Source organism: Xyrauchen texanus, chromosome 12, assembly GCF_025860055.1.
Source record: "Xyrauchen texanus isolate HMW12.3.18 chromosome 12, RBS_HiC_50CHRs, whole genome shotgun sequence".
Taxonomy (NCBI): domain Eukaryota; kingdom Metazoa; phylum Chordata; class Actinopteri; order Cypriniformes; family Catostomidae; genus Xyrauchen; species Xyrauchen texanus.
The window spans coordinates 19,622,394-19,640,042 of NC_068287.1; the positions used below are offsets into that span (position 1 = coordinate 19,622,394).

The following is a 17,649-nucleotide window of genomic DNA, read 5'->3' on the forward strand; positions in this document are numbered from 1 at the left end:
TCTTGGGTTCATTTGCCGTGGATAAGAACTGTGTTTCGTTCGCAGAAATATTTTTCTCTTATGTTGCTGGTAATTCTCAACCGAGAAGCATGCTGTTAATTCCGCACAGTGGGCATCCAACAGTTTTTGCGCACTCGAAATACTTAATTGCTATAAATTTAATGGAGTCCTCACAACGCCAGACTGATTCTCATTAATCCCACCCTCCTCACCAGACCAAATGTGTGACTGTGACAATATTACTCCCTGCTCGCAGTCTGAGAAGTTTTACGCGAATATGATGAGAACGCGGCACAAAGTGAAATACATTATGGGCATATTTATGTACAAATTGGATTTGTACGTTGAACATTTGGAATACGCACTTGGTTTTTGGAACATGGAAATATCTAACTAGTTTTTTGACATTGATATTTCTTGCAATAGTTCCTGAAATATATTATTTCACCACGGACTAAACTCTTTTCATACCTGACACATAAAAAAAAAAAAAATACAAAAAATATGGGGACAGTTGATCGACTTGCACTTGACCTGCGTAATCAGGTGAATGTATCCTCAAACGCTTTTGCCAACACATCACCAATAACAGGACCTTCCGAAGAAGATGCACCCGTGTCCTCTTATGACATCCTGATAACATCTATCCTCGGCACAGTTTTGACCTGCATGTGTTTGGTTGGTGTGATCGGAAACGTTTACACTCTGGTCGTCATTAACATCTCCGACCGAGTGACTGGATCCATGTATGTTTACATTGTAAACTTGGCACTTGCGGATCTGCTGTACCTCTCCACCATTCCTTTCGTGGTTTGTACCTATTTTGTCAAAGACTGGTACTTCGGCGACATCGGTTGCCGTGTTCTGTTTAGCCTGGATTTCCTCACCATGCACGCCAGCATATTTATCCTGACCATCCTGAGCACGGAGAGATACCTGGCTGTGGTGAATCCGCTGGACACATTCGGTCGCTCCAGGCGCTACAGGCGCGCGGTCATTTGCATGGTTTGGTTCGTTTCTTTTGTCCTGGCTCTACCGACCATGATCATGATTGATCTGAAGAGAGACGTGCACAACGGCGTAGTAAAACGCATGTGCCACCCGACTTGGCAGATCAATGCGTACAAGGTGTACCTGACTGTCCTCTTCAACACTTGCATCTTGGCTCCTGGCTTCATCATTGGCTATCTCTACTTGAAGTTAGCCCGGACCTATTGGGTATCACAAACATCGTTTGCATCCAGAGAAATTAATAAGTGTCCTAAGCAAAAGGTGTTGTATATGATATTTGGTATAGTGCTTACTTTTTGGGCATGCTTTTTACCCTTTTGGTTATGGCAGTTATTAAGTATCTATTATTTTGGGCATGGGGGGCTGTCAAGCAGTACAGTTGTGTACACTAACTTTGTTGTGACTTGTTTGGCATACAGTAACAGTTGTATCAACCCTTTCTTGTACACTTTTCTAACAAGGAATTATCAGGAATATGTGAGGGAGAGACAAAAGAGCAGCACAGCCTTTAAGAAAAGGCTCAGACAAACATCTCTGGTGACAAGGTCTGTGTCCTCCGGGAGTCAACAATGTATTTAATTATTTGTACATGGCAGTGGCATAATTGATTAGAAGTCTTTGTTTCATAGAAGTTAAAAAGTCAGACTCCACATTGAAAAACTGGGATTCAAATGTTAATTTAAATCAGGAAATCTGGAGTGTTTTTTGGATTTAAGAGCATTTCAACAAAGAAACGTTATGAAGTAAAATGAACAAGATATCGTATGTATGTTAGATTCTGCACTTTTTCTTGGTCACTAATCATATGATCAAATCTGTGACATTGACATTGTATTGAATTAGAAAAATGCAAAATAGAAGCATTTTCTCAAGTGGAATATTCCACTAAAAGTCTCTTGTAAGACATGATCAATAGAGCTTTGTACATAGTGCTCAATAATTGCACACAAGCATACATGTGAATGTTAATATTTTGCACTATTCATATTATTGTATTCACATTGCTGAACAGATATGTAGATACTAGTAAAATGGTGACGTGGACGTTGTTCTGAACACAAGGAACATAAAAACATGCTGGTTTGGAAAAAAAAACCTTGTTTTATAATGAAATTAGTGGCCTATTTGTTAGATTATTATGAGGAAATGTGTGCAATCGTAAATACAGAGTTCAATATTAATGTGTTTAAAACTAAGTACCTGTTTATAGAAAATTTCACTTGGCATTCAACAAGTAGTTTGTATTGTATTTGAAGATGTAATAGTCTAGTTTCTACAGTTTAGTTTACACATTAAATGTTTTGTACTTCAGTGCATTATATTTCAGTTAAAAAGCTATTGTCAGTTTGTGGTTTCTCAATTTCATGCTGTTTAGATAAGAGTTACGACTGGGGTCAGGAATGAGATCTGACTGCATGAAATTATCAAATGGTAGCACATGAAAAAGCATACGTATGTGACTTTTAATGGTGATAATTTCTCATGTTCTTTTAAAAGCATTGATGCCTGAAATATTTAAATAAATTGTCCCAATGCAATAGAGAAACATGTTTCAATTAGACTTTTTTTTTATACATTTTCTTGTTTTCCTATTTTATCTTAAAATATATCTTTTTGTTTTTACTGATAACACTGAAAACAAACCTAAAAAAAAGATCGTCCTGAAAACGACTTGTTTCTTTTTTCCAGCACAGAAGAGTTTGTTTGTAATTATTTGTTCTTTTGCTAAAAGATGGCCCACATTTTGCCATTCAACCCTTTGTGGAAATAAACGTAAAGCCACATGGTTAAGCGTTTCCATAGCTTGCTGTGAATGACATATTGCATGGCCTGAGTTAACTTTGCTGAAGTGCTGAGCAGTCAGCCGTGAAAGCATTTTCACTACCTAATACATTCTTATATCACCAACATACAAATGTTCAAACAAGGTTGCTTGGAAGCACTTTATCCTGTTATTTATAAACACAGCAGTAGATTGCTAAGAACCCAATCGTTTCTTAAACTGAAGAATTTTGTCCCTCACAGGACAAAAATCACACATTTATCTAATTATCTTGTGATATTGAATCCAAACACTTATTCTGTCAACAGAGAGGTCTATCGTTCATGAACACTCTGTACTGGGTATTTTGGCACAATATTGACACTCCATATATATTTGTCTGCTGTTCTCTTGGTCAATCCTTTTTAGACTTCTCGAGTCATCTTCAATTGTGCAATAAAAGCTACTGTGCAAAGAGCCAGTTATATCTTGTATGAACATGTAAAAAAAAAAACAAGAAATACATTTACCACAGAAATGTTTTAGCTTACATTAAGAGGCGCAGCAGCAAAGATCTGACACTAAAATCATACAGTTCTTTCAGTCATGACATACACAGACATACAGAGTAAACATGTATACATGCTGCTGCAGCACAATTAGAAAAACACAAGACATGTTGTTGCTGCACAATTAGACATAAATACAATCCCCCAACAAAGCAGGAAATCTGCACAAACTCATAACACAAAACACAACCCCCAAACAAGCAGAGCTACAGCAAAGACGTGTACAGCTGCTGCTCTGGAGAGACATGTGCACCGAGTGTATGCCTGCTGGCTGAATGGGATAACCCTGATGAAATTAATCTCATGTGTGCCTGAGCTTGCTTGGCCGAATGGCTTAAACAGCTAGTGACCTGACTCATAATATCTAGCCCAGAGCTTATTTAACTAGTGACTTATTTTAACTAATCACCAAAGAAAGCAATGTGTGCCTGTGCCTAATTTGGCAACGGCTTACTTTGATAAAGACAAGCTTCTATGTGGCATGGCCAAAAGCAGACTTAACCGTGCAAGCTGTTAAAAGAAAAAGCCCTAGCAACCACCTGAGTAAATAGCATTTTCAGAGAAAACTCTAGCAGGGAAACTTGTAATTTTAGGCCAATAGAGAGTTTGTAAAATGATTAGCTACCCGATTTCTTGTCAAAGGACTTCTTAGCTTACGCCATGTGAGACGATTGGCTTGACATATCACATGTGAGCCAGCTGATTTGCTAACAGACAACAAGTTTAAAAAGCCTATCTGCTGGCACCATTCAGAGTTTCATGCCTAAAGTTAGTATTTTTTGTGTGTTTAACATTTTAATCACACAGGTATTAAATTACATCAAGGATTAAGCTTTTTTTGAAATCAGAAACATTTCATGTAATAAAATTTATAAATTCAATAAATGTAATGAGAAAACCCTACCATACCTTTAAAACTGATTTCACACGAAGAGTGCATTTTTAAACCTCCTCTTCATTGGGTTTTTGGTTTTGATAAATAGCTTAAGTTTAAATTAATAATTACTTGATAGATACGAATTACATATCCTTTTGGAGTTGTATTTAACACTATATGAATTTTAACATGTTTAAAAAAAAAAGAATACAATCAATTCAAGCGATAATTTTATGGTTTCCCTTGAATGTCATCATTGATTTACAATGGATGGTTGTTAACCTACTTTTTGCTATTCAAGTCAGGTTTTGCAATCCCAAGCAGTAACCTCTAACACTTTGGTGTGCCACAGACTTAAAAATGTACTCTTGAAAAGAGCCAACCAACAGATTTTCCAAGGAACATTTTGAAGCATTTCAAGGCAGCATTTTTCTGTAATGATAGAGAAACAACCAGACTTAGTGTGACTCAGAAATCGAACACCAAAAGAAAAAAGGAGAATGTATTGTAAAAAAGGACTTAAATATTGATCTGTAAGTTCTGGTCACTATTCACTTGCATTTTATGGACAATCATAGCTGATATTTTTTCTTTGTGTTCAGCAGAAGAAAGTCATACACATATGAAATGGCATGGGAGTGAGTAATGAAGAGAGAATTGGGTAAAATATCCTTTAAAAACAGCAAAACCATAAATGGAGGCTGTCGACATTTTTTGTGATCTTATGTATTTATTTACAGTATGTATTTAAAGCAAATATTTGCACCTTTCCTTAAAGTCTATGAAGATGGCTAGACACATTTCCCCCATTTATTTGACAGAAAATACCACATTTCATAAGGTAAACTTAGTGAGGTAGGTTAGATAAGAGAAAATAATTGGTGTCTACCGATGTTAGTGCCTTGGCAGTCATAATTGCAGGCTAATGATTTCACTGATTGATATTTCAATACTCTTCCCTGCTATGACGCAGCTAACTTCCAAATTTGAGTGACGACTACTGGGTGCAACCACCTTTTATGAGAGTTTCTTACAAGACTTATATGAATAGCTGACATGTTAGTGCAATAATTCATAAAGGCACTATTCATGTATAAATCATCATAGCATGAAAATCATGTTTTTGAATGAGGGTACAATTGTGTGTGAGTTGGATCCCACAAAATTATTTTCTTTGAAATAAAGCAGCTAAGACGGAGTTAGCAGTTTCCATGAAGAGATCCCATATATAGATTTCAAGTTAGTTCTCCAATATGGCACCAGTCATGGCCATTCGAGGCATGCTTTTCAATTTACACTGGCCTACTTTGAAATGTCTTTATAATTTCAGTCATCACCTCTTACAGGAGTGCCTATTGTATCCTCAGTGAGGCTGTGCATAATTGCTCTCTGTCCATCTCTCCATGGGCCAGCATATTTTCCGTTTTCACAAAATGAAGCTGAGGATGGTAATTTTGTTTGACTTGGATATTTGCCACTCAGAATAAACATTTACTTTGTTAGAGAAGCTAACGGGCAGTTACATTCTTAGTGTTTGGACACTATAAATCTAATATATTTGGTCAGAATATTGAGTCTGCAGCATTGGCTACTAGGCTACTTTAACTATGTGTTTAATTGTGCCTCTATAAATCATTCCATCAAGCAATATATAGAAGCTTTTGACAGACAACTACAGCATTGATGCCAATTTGAGACACAGGATACCTTTGTTTGGAAGGCTTTGTGTAGACATACTTAACCAAATAGTCAGCAGATGTTGACCAATAAGACAAATAAGCACTGGATTTGAGGTATTTCCTTCAACAAACCTACCCAACTGAACTGCCAAGTCAGTCTATCTATCTATCTATCTATCTATCTATCTATCTATCTATCTATCTATCTATCTATCTATCTATCTATCTATCTGTCTATCTGTCTATCTGTCTGTCTGTCTGTCTGTCTGTCTGTATATCTATCTACCTATCTATCTATCTATCTATCTATCTATCTATCTATCTATCTATCTATCTATCTATCTATCTATCTATCTATCTATCTATCACCTGACCATTTAACTGTAAAGTAGGCTACTCATTAAAAACTACTTGGAGGGTCATGATCTGTAGAACATTCAAAAATGTTAGCAAAAGTTATATTTTTTTAATGATTCATGACTTCGTGCCTAAATCCTGAATTTACATACGAGATTCAATTCTGAACAACCAAAGAAAAGAGAGACATCTACTGGCAATACAAAGTTGACTCTAAACCCGTCCCACAGAGGAGAACTACAACTCCCATTTACATTCACGGCTCCGCCACATTTCGACGCACTTACGCCTGACGTCACACTCGCTTGTTTTGGCCGTTTGTTTTGATATCCGGCGATCAAACGTTGTCGATGTGTTGGACATTCTGACTGAGAGGTAGGTGTAATACATTACACAGTGTCCGTCTGTTGTATGTCTTTAATTATTTCTTTTTCTCGCCTTTAAGTTAGAATGAATAACAGCCTGAGTGTTTAAATCAGGCTGTTGAAGTCATGTCAGCTGGCGCGGAGGGTTAACGCCACAGCTAGTTGAGCTTCGCTAGGGGACTTTAGCGAGTTCAGATTTCTTTGTCTTGTGTTACTTTATATTGTAATTATCTGTCACTGTATAAAAACATCACAGTATGTGACATATCAAAAATAAAGGAAAATGGTTGCTCAAAACAGCAACAGTGTTTCACATTCTTACAATCTTTAGTTTCAGTTTAGAGGCTGTCTCAAAACTTACAGAGTTCTCTACATATACCGCATGTTTTGGCATCACAGATGCGTTTGAAACGTAATACATAAACTTAAAGCATAAAATGCACATGCATGTGTACTTTTACTCAATACTCAGTCATTCAGTGACAAGATAATACTTGAAGGACACAAACTCCTAACACTTTTATCTCTCTCTAATTTCAACCCTTCTTGTGTTCAACCATTCATTTGTATTAAATATTCTTAGTGTTTGGAAACCACATCATTTACTGAGAAATCTGATGTGCACACATCACTGTATCATGAATAATTTGCGTGCCATGCCTTTTATGAAGGGTTTCACAAATAAAGTTTATTTCCATTATAACCTTGATGAACCCACAATCTAAAAGTATTAATGTGGTTTTATATGTGTCTGATTTCAGGATCCTGTGTGTGCATGGGTGTTTGTGTGTGGAGGAGAGAGAGAAGGTGGAAGACTCCGGGAGTCTGTGTGTCTTATCATGGCTGACGGGTCCAGTGATGATGATGTCATAATCCTGGCTAGTTTCAACACACATCGCAGTCGAGGTTGTTGCTTCCTGATAATTTGCATTCTTGTGTTGTGAAAAATGCCTGGCTTTATCTGATCACCTATTTTGTAAACAGTACTGGTGTTCGGGAAATCCTGACCCTGTTTTTGATTTGTTTTTTTGTGGTTTTGTCAGGTAAGAGTGTTAGGACATACATAACCATATCCTCATCGTCGGATTCTGATGATGAACCTGTCAGGTTTGTACCAAATGTCCCTGTTGTGGTCAAGGATGATGAAGAGGAAGTGAGCATCTTCGAGGTAAATGGGTTTAACTTTAATAATGAACTTTTGAATGAATTTCTCTGATAATTTACTCACCCTCATGCCATCCTAGATGTGTTTGACTTTCTTCTGCTGAACACACACAAAAAAATATTTTTAGAAGAATATTTCAGCTCTGTAGGTCCATCCAATTCAAGTGAATGTTGATCTGAACTTTGAAGCTCCAAAAACACTGTGTTTTTTGGAGCTTCAAAGGTCAGATTACCATTCGCTTGCATTGGATGGACCTACAGAGCTAGAAATCTTTTGTGTTAGCAGAAGAAAGTAAGTCATTCACATCTGAGATGAGGCATGAAAGTGAGTAAATGATGACAGAATTTCAATTTTTGGGTGAACAATCCATTTCAAGAAAGGTAAAGAAAATAGGACGGAGAGTGAAAGAGTGAAATTTTCTGTCTGCTCAAGCCTTAAATTCATGATTCTTTATAATGACACAAAGAAGTGTGCCAGAAGGTTATTCTTGGGTAATCTATTTCATACTTGTTTCAAACCAGTAGTAAATAGCCATTGTACTCAGTACATTGAAGTACCGATGATCTGTTCCTATTCAAATATTGATTGTACACTCTTTTGCAGCCACAGCCCTCACCTCATCGTGAACTGATCCGACCTGCTGCAAAGTGGGGTGAGAAGTCCTTTGGATCCAACACACACACCCATCACCCTCCCGTAGCCACTGTACATCCTACATTAGGAAACCAATCCATAGGTGTCTTAACCACGGACAGGAATGCTGTACCCTCAACGTCTAGAGGAAGTTACTTGCACAGACCTCCATTGCCTGTTAAGGACGTACTACCCCTTCATAAGGACCGTTTACCCAGTGATTACTCAGAAGATAAGGCGATTTCTGTTTCAACTGCACCTGCCACTGAATTGGGTCTGTCAGTCACGGGCCGTACAATTGAAGTGGTCATCCGGCAGAGACCTGAAAGGCATACAGACAGTCCTCCGACACCACAGGGGGTTGTGCTAGTGGAAATCCAACAAGATGAACCGCAGCCGGTGGCCAACCCTCTTGCTCCTGCGCAATTCCCCGCACCAGCTGACAATGAGAGGCCTGGACCGTCAGCACCCAGAGAGCCACATGTACAGCTGGCCCCAGACCAGACTGCCTTGAATGTCCTGGTGAAGGGAGTGGTGAGTCCACTGATCGGGGTTGTGCACCATATATATATTAGGCAGGGCTTGACATTAAGAATTATCATGTGCTTGTCCTTTGGACATGTAAATTGGTCATTCACTTTCTGTGTAAAAAGTTACTTGTCCAGAGAGGAAAAAGGGAACTGTGGTGTAAATATAAATTATTATATTTACTTATTCAGTCACTTGTTTCCCAGCAAGACGTGATACAATCATTTATCAATTTCACTTTGTTGTTCTTGACAAATAAAAAAACATATTATTAAAAAGACAGTTCATCCAGAAATTAAAATTCTGTCATGATTACTCAACCTCATGTTGTTCAAAGCCCACAGAAGTGAGAGTTTTTTTAAAAAAATTTTTAATAATTTTATGCCCTTTTCTCCCCAATTCTCACTACATACTAGGTCCTCGTGTTGGCGTGGTTACTCGCCTCAATCCGGGTGGCGGAGGACAAGTCTCAGTTGCTTCCACTTCTGAGACTGTCAATCTGTGCATCTTATCACATGGCTCGCTGTGCATGACACTGCGGAGACTCACAGCACATGGAGGCTCATGCTACTCTCTGCGATCCACGCACAACTTAGCACATGCCCCATTGAGAGCGAGAACCGCTAATCGCGACCACGAGGATGTTACCCCATGTGACTCTACCCTCCCTAGCATCCGGGCCAATTTGGTTGCTTAGGAGTCCTGGCTGGAGTCACTCAGCACACCCTGGATTCGATCTTGCGACTCCAGGGGTGGTAGTCAGCATCAATACTCGCTAAGCTACCCAGGCCACAACCAAAAGTGAGAAATGTAAAGGAAATACAAAAGGCAGAATGTTAGCCCCAGTCACCATTAACTTTCATTAATTTTTTTCCATACAATGAAAGTGAATGGTGACTGAGACTAACATTCTGCCTAACATCTCCTTTTGAGGGCCATCGATGAAAGAATGAATGTCATATGTGTTTGGGATAGATTAGGTAAGTTATGAGTATTTAAATTGTTGTGTCAACACTCCCTTTAAGAGTTCAAGTCAATGCTCACCAGACTGAAGTTGACATAATGCTCTGAAAGTCAACAGATGAAATTCTGAAAGAGAGGACCTGCTAAATCCGATATAATGTTTATGAATAGCATATACTAATATATATATATATATACACACACACACACGATCAGCCACAACATTAAAACCACCTACTAATATTATGTAGGCCCCCCTTGTGCCGCCAAAACAGCACCAACCCACATCTCAGAATAGCATTCTCGGATGTTATTCTTCTCACCACAATTGTAGAGTGGTTATCTGAGTTTCTGTAGACTTTGTCTGGCCATTTTCTGTTGACCTCTCTCATCAAAAAGGCATTTCCGTCCACAAAACTGTCACTCACTGGATGTTTTTAGTACATTCTATAGACCGTTGTGCGTGAAAATCCCAGGAGATCAGCAGTCACAGAAATACTCAAACCAGCCCTTCTGGTCAAGCCCTGTATTAGTGCTGTGTCAATACAATCAATTATTGATGTATCACAATCTTTTATCATGATATTATATAGATACTCTAGATGCGTGTATTGATATTTATATTCAACTATTTGTGTATTCATATCATATAAAAAAGTATTGCCTCATGATGTAAACAATATGTGTGTAAACAATATGTGTGTAAACATGATTTTAGTGTGATAAAATCACTTACTAACATTTTCTGTGTAAAGATAAAGATATCTAAAAACCTTTGATGCCATGATGACGTAATGCCGTAAATCCTGGGCGGTTTTGCAATCTTTTTTGCGGGCAAAAATGGGTTTGGGCGGGTGGATAAAAATTGGGCTGGTTTCGGATCAGTTCGGCGGGTTTTTGTAGCCGAAAGATCGGTACTTCAGATCCTTCTTTCGGCGACTGTCTGTTCAGTAGCCTACTCTCACTCACACACACACACACACACACACACACACACACACACACACACACACACTACAGGTCTGGCTGACGTGCCCCCTAAACTCACAACAGACACTCCTTCCCTTCAGCTCACGTCACGCACGCCGGCACCGCCCTCCCCTCAAACACACTAGATTGCGCGGGGTTTTCAAACTTAGCTAGCTGACTGACACTGACAATATGCCAAAGTGGGCAAAATATAGAAAAAGTTACAGGAAAGAGTGGGAAAGAGATCCAGACTTAAAGTCATGGATTGCACCGGGTGCAGAAGAAAGAAAGGCACACTGTAAATACTGCAACGCTGATATCCGTGCTCATTTAAAAGATCTTAAAGATCATGCATCCACCAAGAAGCATAAGGCAAGGTGCCAGCCAACGGTCAGACAGTTAGCAGAGTGGGTGAGTCCAGTAACCCTGACAACAATGACCAGAAACGACGAGAACTGCGGATAGCAACGTACATTGCGTGCCACACTGCCATTAATGCTGTTGATGAACTATCTGATATACTGAAAGATCGAGACAGGTGCATTCCAGATGCACAGAACAAAAATCTAAATCACCTCTCTGTATTGTTCCAGAGACATGGCTGTTCTCATTCAGCACTGCGGGAAAAATATAATTTCCGGTTTGGCCTTAGAATTAATTAATATGGACATTTTTTCCATATTAATTTGTGAATATTTTAAATGTTTAATAAAGGGGCAAAAAGTCATAAACAATGCGTCAATATTTTTTTTTAATTTATTTTATAAAAATAAATATTTATTATATATTTATTTTATTTATTATACTATATATATATATATATATATGATGCAAATGCTGCAGTTAAAATATTTTAACTGCAGCATTTGCAGTTCAAATTCAAATTTTGGTGTTCAACTTTGTGTTTTAAAAATACAACCGTTAATTTTTGATTACAGGTTAAAAAAGGAAAAACGAATGGACGCAAAGTACACGGACCAATGGGTAATTTTAAAACTCGTTAATGATTATCATGTGTTTAAACGAGAAACCATAGCGAGAAACAAGCCAAAACAAATTTGGGCGGTTTTTTTGTGCATTCTCGCGGTTTTTGACGAGGTTTTGGGCTGGAAAACCTTGCTGGCATCTGGCAACCCTGCCTGTTTACCATTCGAAATTAATAAATAAATGCGCTGCCTACAACAGCTGTGAGTAACCATAGCAACAGGCATTCAAAGTATCCGTTAACAATTTGCTCTATCAAAACAAACATCTAACGTTAGTTAGATATTACATAGCCTACTAATACAACAATGAGCGACTTCGTTATTTCTTTTAACATTTATGGAGAATATGACAACTTTGACGACTGGGATGCTGCTGAAGAAAGAAAAAATGTAAATAAAACGGAGAAATGACACAAAGAGATAACACTGTGAGAATTTAATCAAATAGAAGACGAAAAAGATGAGATCAACACGAAAAAAAATACGAAATGGGCAGTAAATACACTCAGAGACTTTATTGTTCAAAAAGAAATGGACTCCAGCTTTGAAAATTACACCGCTGCTGCTCTGAATGAGACCCTGCGGGAGTTTTACGCAGCTGTCCAGACAACCAAGGCAGGAGGAGAGTACAGCGTTTCAAGCCTAAGGAGCCTGAGAGCCGGTATCAACCGCCATATAAGGGAATTCAATATTATAACTGACACCAGATTCATGACCTGTAATGCTGTGTTTAAAGCAATAATTAAGCGTTACAGAAAAAGCGGTAAAGATACCAGCGTTCACCATCCACGTATTTCTGAGTCCTGAAGGGTTCTACAAGCTGAGCGGACTATAAATATCTCCGGTTGCTAAATAAACCGTCAGGCCGCTGCGCGTCGGCCGGTTCACACCTCGCCGTCGTCCATTAAAATCTGACAATGGACACCTCGTCGGGCATTAACCCTTACTTAAAACAACTTTGCAGCTCAAATAATACATGACTTTTAGGAAGGACAAAGTGATTTTATAAAATCAGTCTTTAAACCTTCCAAAAATTGTCCCCATTTGCTTCCATTGTAAGTGCCTCACTGTAACCACGATTTGTCCTTTTTTTTTTTAAGGAAGTGAGGGACGAGTTGAAATGAAGTTTTATGGTACTCCAATATTATGCCACAAATGGTGTCGACTGAGCTTGACTTTAAGTTGTTTTTTAAGCCATGGGTTCTCTAGGGATTTTTCAGTTGGTTTTTAGAATAGCTGTTTTCAATTCCAGAGTCATATAATGTCTGTGGTTAACACAGTTAAGAGACATTTGTTCTACAATATGAATTACACAGTGACAGTCATACCTCAAATATTAATTTTGAAGCTGTTGTGTGCTTTAAAAGTGTTCTATACAAGTATGTAACAAGTTGCTTCATAACAATTACAAAGGTTGCTTGATTCATTAAATCTGCATTCTTGTGTTAGTTGTAGTCCATATGAAGCAGCTTGTTAGCAACTTGCGTTTAAAGCTCACAAAACCTTAAAAATTCATGTTTGATGCCTTTAAGTAATTTGTTGTAGAACAAAATTCTATTAAAATAATAAATTACTCTTCAATTATTGTTGACTACAGGCCTTTATTCATAAATTATAAACCACTATACTTAAAACCCATTGGAAATTTGTGAGAACCTACAATGAAGTTGCCTTAATGGGTGACATGCAAATTGACTTGATGACTGTACAGCTTCATTCTTAAATTCTGAGTTTTGCCCAACCCTGCATATGATTAGCACTTCACTCAGAAGTTACATTATCCCACTGTGCATACTGTACATTAACAGCAGGGTTGGTTTTGCTTTGGCTCATATTCCCAGATGGACCTTTTTCCAGATGTGCAGGAAGCATATGTAGCTGAACTGATAGAGAGAGGCGAACTGAAAGATTTAAATGTGTAAGTCCAAGCTTTTCTCTACTCATTTCTCACTAAAACTCACCTTACATGAGATGTTTGTGATGCGTTGTGTTTGTTATCACAGAATATGCAATTTGTTGTTGGAAAATCCTGACTATCCGAAGAAAGCCAACTCTGTTTTGATGCAAAGCAGTGTGCTCCTCGAGACTAATGACTCTGAGACACAGGTTTGCACATGTCTGTTTTCATCATGTGTAACGCAATGGATATCATGTATTTCATACAGTGTTTCCATGTATATTGAGTCACTGGTTAATTACTATTCAATTATATGGTAAATATAGGGTTCCCGTGGTCATAGAAAACCCGGAAATACCAGGATATTCCCATTTCCGTTTAAATGAACACAATCCTGAAAAGTGGATATTGGATATTGTCTAGGAATTGCTCTTTGGAAGTGTAATCTTTATAAATTATTTTTTAAATCCATATTCAGTAATCACAAACAACTGTAAAAGTGATGGAAATGTATCTGCCTAAATGTGTGGGAACCTTGGGTAAGAAGCTTATGTTGGTTTCTTTTTAAAATTCTATCTCCTTTTTCTCTCATTTATGCAGGAAAGTGAAAATTATTTTGATTATTTCAAACTAAAGACTGTTGGCCCAGAGGTTGTAGTCCAAGCTGCAGATATGCTGATGCGTGATTTCAAAATGTTGAGCTGTCAGGATATCAGATGGGCCCTGAATTGCCTTAAAGGACACTATGCAATCACCCGAAAGGTGCTCCTTCATATGTACTTAAATACTTCAGTGAGCTTTTAATGTCAAGGGGTTTTAACGGCATGCCACATCATTAGTCATGTGTTTCAGTGGGCATGTTTAAGTATTGATGAAGGCTTTTGAGTTTGTTATTAATACATCTGGTTTCTGTTGAAGGCCTTATTCGAAGCCCTCAAGAAGTGGCAAGAGATATCCACTGACCCCTCAGGAAAGAAGAAGAGAAGGAGAGAGCCCAATGAGCGCGCCTTCATAGACTTCAAGTTTGAGCAGGGTGACTACATGTATTCCTTACCTTAGGGGCCGTTCACACAGGACGTGGTATTGCATTCAAAAACTGTCCAAAAAGGAATAGTTCCCCCCAAAAATTTAAGTAGAAAAGATATCATGAAAATAGATCATAAAACTTGAGTGTTATGTAAGTTTTTCGAAGTGTATTCTTTACACCTGTATACATCTTGCTCGGTCAGTAAGCAGCTTTCTCCACATCAACGTAATTTTCCTCTGTAAAAAAACAAACGTGTATCTGAGGGAGACTTTGATATTTTATTCTCATAGCCTTCACTTTATTTCCAGATATTCCAGAGTTGTTGCTGTTTTTGTTTCTTTAAATTTGCATTGCGACCTGCAGCGGTATTACACTGGAATTACACTGATGTACGAGCACATACATGCGAACACGAGAGGCCTTTAATATGTTAAATTGGTGTATATAAATGGGTATAGTTTATAGTGTATGTTTGTTTCCCACTGTATTCCCAGAAATGTTTAATTATTTCTACGGTGTTGCTCCATCCTATGACGATTGTTGTTCGGTCTGTTCACACACATCCCGCTAATGTGTTTACATGGCCACATTAAGCCGCGTTCTCGATGAGAAACCTAAAGTTGAAGTCAGAAGTTTACATACACTTAGGTTGAAATCATTAAAACAAATTTTTTTAACCACTCCACCGATTTCATATTAGCAAACTATAGTTTTGGCAAGTCGTTTGGGACATCTAATGTGTGCAAGACATCAGTAATTTTTCCAATAATTGTTTACAGACATATTTTTTCACTTTTAATTGACTATATCACAATTCATGTGGGTCAGAACTTTACATACAAGTTAACTGTGGCTTTATGCAGCTTATGTCAAGCCTTACAGGCTAATTAGAGTCAATTAGAGGTGTACCTGTGGATGTATTTTAAGGCTTACCTTCAAACTCTGTGCCTCTTTGCTTGACATTTCCTCAACATGTCTGGTTCATTCTTGGGAGCAATTTACAATGCCTGAATGTACCACGTTCATCTGTACAAACAATAGTAAGCAACAATAAACACCATTGGACCACGCAGCCATCATAATGCTCAGGAAGGAGAAGCATTCTGTCTCCTTGAGATGAACGTAGTTTGGTGTGAAAAGTGCAAATCAATCCTAGAACAACGGCAAAGGACCTTGTCAAGATGCTGGAGGAAACGGGTAGACAAGTATCTATATCCACAGTAAAATGAGTCCTATGTCGATATAATCTGAAAGGCTGCTCAACAAGGAAGAAGCCAATGCTCCAAAATCGCCATAAAAAAGTCAGACTACAGTTTGCAGGTGCACATGAGGACAAAGATCTTACTTTGTGGAAAACTTTTATCTGGTCTGATGAAACAAAAATGTAACGGTTTGGCCATAATGACCATCGTTACGTTTGAGGAAAAAGGGTGAGGCATGCAAGCTGAAAAACCCCATCCCAACTGTGAAGCATGGGTGTGGCAGAATCATGTTGTGGGGGTGCTTTGCTGCAGGAGGGACTGATGCACTTCACAAAATAGATGGCATCATGAGGAAGGAAAATGATGTGGATATACTGACGCAACATCTCAAGACATCAGCCAGGAAGGTAAAGCTCGTTTGCATATTTGGAAGGACAATGACCCCAAGCATCCCTCCAAAGTTGTGGCAAAATGACTTAAGGACAACAATGTCAAGGTATTGGAGTGGCCATCATAAAGCCCTGACCTCAATCCGATAGAAAATTTGTGGGCAGAACTGAAAAAGCTTTTGCGAGCAAGGAGGCCTACAAACCTGATTCAGTTACAGCAGTTCTGTCTGGAGGAATGGGACAAAATTCCAGCAACTTATTGTGAGAAGCTTGTGGAAGGCTACCAAATATGTCTGACCCAAGTTAAACAATTTAAAGGCAATGCTACCAAATACTAACAAAGTGTATGTAAACTTCTGACCCACTGTAATGTGATGAAAGAAAGAAAACTGGAATAAATAATTCTCTCTACTATTATTCTGACATTTCACATTCTTAAAATAAATTAGTGATCCTAACCAACCTAAGACGATGATCGATAGTGATCTTGCATGATGTGACTTTTCAATTAATTCGAAATTCAGTGACAATTACCTGACAACTAAACACACATGTGTCAAAGAGGGAGCTTATTTTGAATTTTGAGACTGATTATGTTGTGGTTTTGAGGGGTACATTGATTGTCAGAAACGTCTCATAACAACAAAACTGATACAACACTGCTATCGTTATGGTAATTAACCGTGTTTTGAACACTTGTCTCTGCAAAACATTTGCTAAACACATTTTATTATAATTTCATGTAAGAACTTTGACTTGTTAATGGATATTATTTAATAGAAGTAAATGTTTGTCACTGACTGTAAACCTCTGAAGTAACACGCACCTGCATCTCGATGAAATGGGAGTTGATTTCTGCATGAGTTTCCTAGTTAGATGTCCAATATAAAGTGTCATTCCGTTGCACTTTCCCCAGCTGAAAGGTGGAAATTCAGATTCCCCCAGTTCAATGGAATGCTTTATGAATCACAGCAACAACAATACAGAGCATCGCAGCTTTCCTCTTTCACAAGAGTGAACATTTGGACACACACACACACCAGGCGCGTTTGGCTGTGGACTCAACGCGCTGAAGCAACGCTTATACAGCAGGCGAGTGTTTCAAACAGCTAGACAGAGCGCAGCTAAATGGGACACAGTGCAGCTTCAAGTCTTCAGTCTTCAAACTGAACTTCAAATTAACACGCACATTAAAAACGCAATGTTATGGTGTCTCGTGTTGTTTGAAAAATAGAAGGTTCAGACAGTCACTAAAAAAACTGGTCCGTGC

The 17,649-nt window shown here is 38.2% G+C and overlaps 2 protein-coding genes across 3 annotated transcripts in view; both read left to right on the forward strand.

The window, feature by feature from the left end:
- The first annotated feature begins 247 nt into the window (after positions 1 to 247).
- Positions 248 to 2,548, forward strand: LOC127653264 (urotensin-2 receptor-like). Its single transcript, XM_052139892.1, has one exon. The coding sequence runs from the start codon at positions 505 to 507 to the stop codon at positions 1,588 to 1,590; it is 1,086 nt and encodes a 361-aa protein (XP_051995852.1). The 5' UTR covers positions 248 to 504; the 3' UTR covers positions 1,591 to 2,548.
- A 3,988-nt stretch (positions 2,549 to 6,536) lies between these two features.
- Positions 6,537 to 17,649, forward strand: part of LOC127652697 (E3 ubiquitin-protein ligase RNF216-like) — a 57,938-nt gene continuing 46,825 nt past the window's right edge. For both annotated transcript variants that reach the window (XM_052139008.1, XM_052139007.1), the window contains exons 1-8: positions 6,537 to 6,630; positions 7,382 to 7,526; positions 7,664 to 7,788; positions 8,389 to 8,952; positions 13,706 to 13,782; positions 13,868 to 13,970; positions 14,362 to 14,523; positions 14,680 to 14,794. In XM_052139008.1, coding sequence (XP_051994968.1) covers positions 7,460 to 7,526; positions 7,664 to 7,788; positions 8,389 to 8,952; positions 13,706 to 13,782; positions 13,868 to 13,970; positions 14,362 to 14,523; positions 14,680 to 14,794 — 1,213 coding nt within the window. In that variant the 5' untranslated portion in view covers positions 6,537 to 6,630; positions 7,382 to 7,459. The remainder of the gene's footprint in view (positions 6,631 to 7,381; positions 7,527 to 7,663; positions 7,789 to 8,388; positions 8,953 to 13,705; positions 13,783 to 13,867; positions 13,971 to 14,361; positions 14,524 to 14,679; positions 14,795 to 17,649) is intronic.